Here is a 6,564-nt window from a genome sequence, read left to right on the forward strand (position 1 = left end):
CACACACTGCTACATGTGTGGTGGCATTTAAAAATTAATAAAACCATTTGCTTACCTGAATCGCCGACCCTGTCTTCTTCTTCCCTCAACAACAACGAACAATATTACAATTATATTTTATACTTATTCACTTTTATCTTTTTAGATGTTAGTCTGAATTGAATCGTTCGGTTTTTAATGAGTACCGAACCGAAAGTCTCTTAATATGAATACGCGTTACACCCTTAATATATAATCGTTACACCCTTTATATATATATATATATATATATATATATATATATATATATATATATATATATATATATATATATCAGAGGGAGCGTTAACAGATTATTTTCTGTCATTGACAGTGCATGGTCGAGTGACGTCACTGGCGTCACTGTCTCCGTTCGGTCACACACTGTGTGCTTGAAGTTTGGACTTGCTATTTACTCGCAATTTAAATCTTAATCATTAAATTCTTCCTCATTCGCTAAGTATTTGTCTCTCCTACTTAGGGTGACCAAACCCTTAATACATTTATACAAACAAAACTGCTTTAAAAACGGTCTGTCCCTCGAGCATCCGCCTGTTGTTTGTAGCTTTAGCCTGCTAGCGCCGCTGGTGAGCTAAAGCTACCGACCTCTTTAACCATACACTTTTGACTTACTGGCTTTGCTCTTTACCCCGTAAAATGTCGCTTCCGTCTCTGTCCTTGTGTGCAGGAGAAGCATCGATGGAGGCGTTGGAGCTGGAGCTGGAAGAAGTGGAGTCCCAGATCCGCGCGCTGGTGGTAAGACGGTCGCGGCTACGGGAACGGCTTCTCGTCGTACCTAATGCTAAGGCCGTCTCATCACCTAAGGTACGTGGAAATTACAACCACATCATTCCCTCTACCTCAACCCCGCGTCCTTCTCTGTCCAGGCCCAGCGCACCCGGGGCGCGGCTCAGCCAGGCGTCGTTCACGCCGACACCCGGCTACCACGGCGCCTGGGTGCAGCCGCGCAAGGTGCTTCCCAGATCCCGGGGCAGAACGTCTCCGCCTGTGTTCGAGATCTCCACGGAGAACCGCTTCTCCCCTCTCCGCGAGTCGGGTCCCGATGTGGCCATCATCGGTGACTCGATCGTTCGTCACGTCCGTGTCGCCTCCTCAAAAGGTAATAAAGTACGTACTTTCTGCTTTCCTGGTGCCCGTGTGAGAAATATTTCTACACAGATTCCAACCATCCTGGGCGCTGCCGAGAGCCCTGGTGCCGTTGTCCTCCACGTGGGGACAAACGACACCGGGCTCCGGCAGTCGGAGATCCTGAAGAAGGACTTCAGGAGCCTGATCGAGACGGTTCGAAGCACCTCGCCCGCCACGCAGATCATCGTTTCTGGGCCGCTTCCTACCTACCGCCGAGGAAATGAAAGGTTCAGTAGACTTTTAGCTTTGAATGAATGGCTAATAACATGGTGTAAAGAACAGAAATTGCTCTTTGCTAATAACTGGAATCTTTTCTGGGAGCGTCCTAGGCTCTTCCGTCCTGACGGCCTGCACCCCAGTCGAGCCGGAGCTGAACTCCTGTCGGACAACATCTCCAGACTACTTCGCACCATCTGACTAGCAGGTAAAAATTCACAAAATTCACACTATAGCCACCTAGACTCTTGTTCACCCCACTTAAACATCAGTAACGCATATCTGGCGAATCCTATAGAGACTGTGTCTGTTCCTCGTATTATTAGATTAAGAAATAAACGTACTGTGTGCTCCAGGAAAAATCTAGTAAGAATCAAACCAGAAAAACCAGTAGAAAGTGAAAATACAAATTTCGTAAAACTTGGTCTCCTAAACATCAGGTCACTTGCACCTAAAGCACTTATCATTAATGAAATAATAACAGAAAATAATCTTAATGCACTCTGTCTCACTGAAACCTGGCTGAAACAAAATGACTATATAAGCTTAAATGAAGCAACTCCTCCAGGATTCTTATATAAACATGAGGCTCGTCAAACTGGTCGTGGTGGTGGAGTTGCATCAATCTTTAGTGATTTCCTTAATATTAAACAGAGAAACGGACTTATGTTTAGCTCCTTTGAAGTATTATCGCTTAATGTTCAGCTTCTAGATACTATACAAAAACCTATGTTATCTCTCGCTTTAATCACCATATATAGACCCCCAGGACCCTATGTCAAATTTCTAAAAGAATTTTCTGATTTTATTTCTGACTTACTAGTCAAAACTGATAAAATGCTAATTGTAGGTGACTTTAACATCCACATAGATGACGCTAATGATACATTAGGGCTCGCGTTTATGGATTTAATACACTCACTTGGGATAAAGCAAAACGTTGTGGGTCCAACCCATCGCTTAAAGCATACATTAGATCTAATTCTGTCTTATGGAATCGAGGTTATTGACGTAGACATTATACCACAAAGTGATGATATTACAGATCACTACCTCTTACTATATAAGCTATGTTTACCTGAAATCAGCAAACCCGCTCCAATACTCCGCCCTAGTAGAACTATTGTTCCGTCAACTAAAGATGAATTTATAAATAACTTACCTGATCTCTCTCTATTTCGTAATGCACCCGCAAACTCAAATGATCTTGATGTAGTAACCAGCAGTATGGATGCCATCTTTACTAGCACACTAAATACTGTGGCACCCATCAAATTAAAAAAGGCTAGAGAGATTAAAACTATACCATGGTATAATAGTCATACTCGTGCGCTCAAAACAGCAACCCGCGCCCTGGAACGTAAATGGAAAAAAACTAATTTAGAGGTCTTTAGAATTGCGTACAAAGACAGTATGTCCAGCTATAGGAGGGCTCTAAAATCTGCCAGGACCGAGCACCTGCGCAAACTGATAGAAAATAATCATAACAATCCTAGATTTTTATTTAACACCATCTCTAAATTAGCAAATAATCGGTCATCCTTGGAACAAACTACTCCACCGCAAATTAGTAGTGATGATTTCATGAATTTTTTCAGTAATAAAATAAAAGGCTTTAGACAGAAAATAGGAGATGCCAAACTTTCTGCACCGGCTTATACTCCAAATCCTGTAAATATTTCATTAAATCATAATAATAACCTACACTGCTTCAAAATCATAGAACATGAAGAGTTAGTAAAAATTATAAATAGCTCTAAACCAGCTACGTGTATGCTGGACTCAATTCCAACAAAATTACTGAAAGAGCTGCTACCTGCTATAGGAGAACCTCTTCTTAACATTATCAACTCTTCTTTATCTATAGGCCATGTTCCAAACTCTTACAAGCTAGCTGTTATTAAGCCTATTATTAAGAAACCGCAACTAGACACCAACAACTTAGCTAACTATAGGCCTATTTCTAATCTTCCATTTATGTCTAAAATACTAGAAAAAGTTGTTTCCACTCAATTATGCTCTTATCTGCAGACGAACAATATTTTTGAAGTGTTTCAGTCAGGTTTCAGGGCTCACCACAGTACAGAAACCGCCTTAGTGAAAATAACCAACGATTTACTCTTAGCTGCTGACCGAGGGTGCGTCTCGCTATTAGTTTTACTCGATCTTAGTGCGGCATTTGATACCATTGACCACAATATCCTCATAAATCGCTTAAAGTCTACAGGTGTCCAGGGACAGGCTCTACAATGGTTTAAGTCATACTTAACTGACCGCTACCAGTTTGTGAATCTTAATGGACAGCCTTCACAAATCTGCCCAGTAAAGTATGGGGTGCCTCAAGGATCAGTTTTAGGCCCTTTACTGTTTACAATTTACATGCTACCTCTGGGAGACATTATTAGAAGACATGGGATCAGCTTTCACTGCTATGCAGATGATACTCAATTATATTTTTCCACTAAACCTGACGAGACGTCTGAACTTTCTAAACTAACTGAGTGTATCAAAGACATCAAAGACTGGATGACCAACAATTTTCTTCTCTTAAACTCAGACAAAACAAAATTATTACTTATTGGGCCTAAATCTTGCACACAGCAGATCTCGCAACTCAATTTACAATTAGAGGGATACAAAGTTAGCTTTAGCTCTACTATAAAAGATTTGGGTGTCATATTAGACAGCAATCTAACTTTTAAAAACCATATATCCCATGTCACAAAAACTGCCTTCTTTCATCTGAGAAATATCGCTAAATTACGAAATATGCTATCCATCTCAGATGCAGAAAAGCTAGTCCATGCTTTTATGACTTCGAGACTGGATTACTGTAATGCTCTATTTGCTGGCTGCCCAGCATCCTCTATTAACAAACTTCAATTAGTACAAAATGCAGCAGCCAGAGTTCTGACCAGGTCTAGAAAATATGATCATATAACCCCAATTTTATCCTCCTTACACTGGCTGCCTGTTAAATTTCGTATTGAATTTAAAATATTACTTCTCACCTATAAAGCTCTAAATAATCTAGCTCCTGTTTATCTAACCAACCTTCTGTCTCGCTACGAACCAACTCGTTCCTTAAGATCTCAAAATTCAGGGCTTCTGGTAGTACCTAGAATAGCAAAATCAAGTAAAGGAGGTCGAGCCTTCTCTTTCATGGCTCCTACACTCTGGAATAGCCTTCCTGGTAATGTCCGAGGCTCAGACACACTCTCCCAGTTCAAAACTAGATTAAAGACCTATCTGTTTAGTAAAGCATACACTCAATGCATCACCTAGCGGGTTCCACACAGGCTTCTGCATCTTGCTTATATACACTATGAACAGCAGCTACGCTAATTATTCTCTTTATTCTCTATTTTCACCTGGGGATACTCATCCCGAGGTCCTCAGATTAGGCGGAGTCACTGATTGGATCCAAGACCAGCGACGTGATGATCCCAAGGATTCCATATCCGGGACCAGGCCATTACCTGAGCTGCTGCTGCGCTGATGGTCGTGGGGAGTGGAGAACATGTGTCTGATTCCAGCGACGCTCCAGGGACAGACGAGTCTTCATTGAGGCCATCTTCCAGCATAAACCACGGCGAATGAAGTTCTGCACAAGACTTTTGGCCAGCGGAGAAATTAAAATGGTCGTGCCCAACTGAGTCTGGTTCTCTCAAGGTTTTTTTTCTTCACTCCCATCAGGTGAAGTTTTTTTTCCCTCTCCGCTGTTGCCACTGCCTCGCATGGTTCAGGATTGGTAGAGCTGCGCATCGATTAATTTGCTCTTCAGTGTTTGAACTCTCAGTAATGATTAAATCACACTGAACTGAGCTAAACTGAACTGAACTGAACTTAAACACTAAAACCTGAACCACACTGTTCCAGTTACTATGACCATTTATGTGAAGCTGCTTTGACACAATCTACATTGTAAAAGCGCTATACAAATAAAGCTGAATTGAATTGAATTGAATTGACAGATTTTTTTCAGCAGTGACGGAAAAATCTAAAGGTGATCTATCATTTTGACGGATTTTGCTGAGGGGGATCTATTGTGATTTGTTGCTAACTGTAATTCTCTGTCCTGTCCAGCTGATGGCGATTGTCCTTGTTTTGTCTCCTCTTGTCAACCGCTGCATAGTTGCAAAAATGTCACAGCAGCTGGGAGTCACGTGGGTACCTCGAGCAAGATGGCAGCTCCTTAGATAAGCTCTTATCCACTCGTTAATTATAGCATACTTTATGATAAAATAGTTGACTTTTTGTTGGAAAAAATAATCTAAGACCGTTTATGACCCGAACTTAAACAACATAATTACGTTTTCGACTACATTATGATGGCAACAACGTCCAAATATTTCAAGGAACCAAACCGCAGGGCGACGAGACAGACTTCACCCCCCACAGAGGTAAAGGCAGCTGCGAGCTCGCCTGAAAAACAGACAGACGCAAAAGTGAGTATGCAGAAACTGTTCACTGAAGTTACTAAAATGAGCAATACCTATTAAGTAGTAGCAACGGACACGATTACCATCAAAGAAACAATGACGGAACTAAAGGACTCGGTTAATGAGCTGCGGGTCAGAGTGGAGGAGGCAGAGGGCCGAATCTCACAGCTCGAGGATGTGACAGAGGGGCTGACGACTGACAAAGATTTTAAAGAAAAGAAGATAAAGAGTTTGTAGGAGCGTGTTCAAATGCTTGAAAACCACAGCAAGAGAAATAATGTAAGGCTTGTGGGGCTGAAAGAGAAATACGAGACGAATGGGACGTTAGAAGAGTGCGTGAAGAAGATCCTGATTGAAGGGATCGTAATGGAAGGAGAGTACGAAATTGAGAGGATCAACCACTGAGACCGGTGCTGATCAGGTTTTTAAGACAATCAGCACGCAAGAAAGTGCTGCGAGCCGCGCGAGTACGCTGTGGAATTAAGTGGGAGGATTAATATTATGATTATTATAAATATATTATAAAATATCTGTGTTCCCCGATACGACAAGGGAGCTGGCTGAAAAAAGAAAGACGTTTTTGCCTGCTAAGAAATCGCTCAAGCAGCTTAATGTGAGATACACGCTTGCGTTTCCCACAAACCTGAGATTCACTTGGGAAGGCAAAAATTGCAGCTTCACTAACAAAAATGAAATAAATAAAAAACCATATATCTACATATCTATTATGCAGAATGGA

The 6,564-nt window shown here is 41.5% G+C and overlaps 2 protein-coding genes across 2 annotated transcripts; both read left to right on the forward strand.

Annotated features, from left to right (window-relative positions):
* Nucleotides 1-365: 365 nt before the first annotated feature.
* LOC137495966 (uncharacterized) lies at nucleotides 366-3,223 on the forward strand. The gene is made up of 2 exons (XM_068221965.2): nucleotides 366-549; nucleotides 707-3,223. Exon 2 carries the CDS (start codon nucleotides 718-720, stop codon nucleotides 1,582-1,584), a length of 867 nt encoding a protein of 288 aa, XP_068078066.1. The 5' UTR covers nucleotides 366-549; nucleotides 707-717; the 3' UTR covers nucleotides 1,585-3,223.
* LOC141375061 (uncharacterized) lies at nucleotides 1,585-4,668 on the forward strand (the record flags this gene model as incomplete). Its single annotated transcript, XM_068221966.2, has 1 exon — nucleotides 1,585-4,668. A coding segment is annotated over one exon (3,084 nt), but the record flags the coding sequence as incomplete, so codon positions are not given.
* Between the last annotated feature and the right edge of the window lie 1,896 nt (nucleotides 4,669-6,564).

This window comes from Danio rerio, chromosome 6 (assembly GCF_049306965.1).
Source record: "Danio rerio strain Tuebingen ecotype United States chromosome 6, GRCz12tu, whole genome shotgun sequence".
Taxonomy (NCBI): Eukaryota; Metazoa; Chordata; class Actinopteri; order Cypriniformes; family Danionidae; genus Danio; species Danio rerio.

Bases quoted from the DNA above. Each gene is read 5' to 3' on its own strand.
- LOC137495966 (XM_068221965.2), top strand. From the start codon at position 718: ATGGAGGCGTTGGAGCTGGAGCTGGAAGAAGTGGAGTCCCAGATCCGC.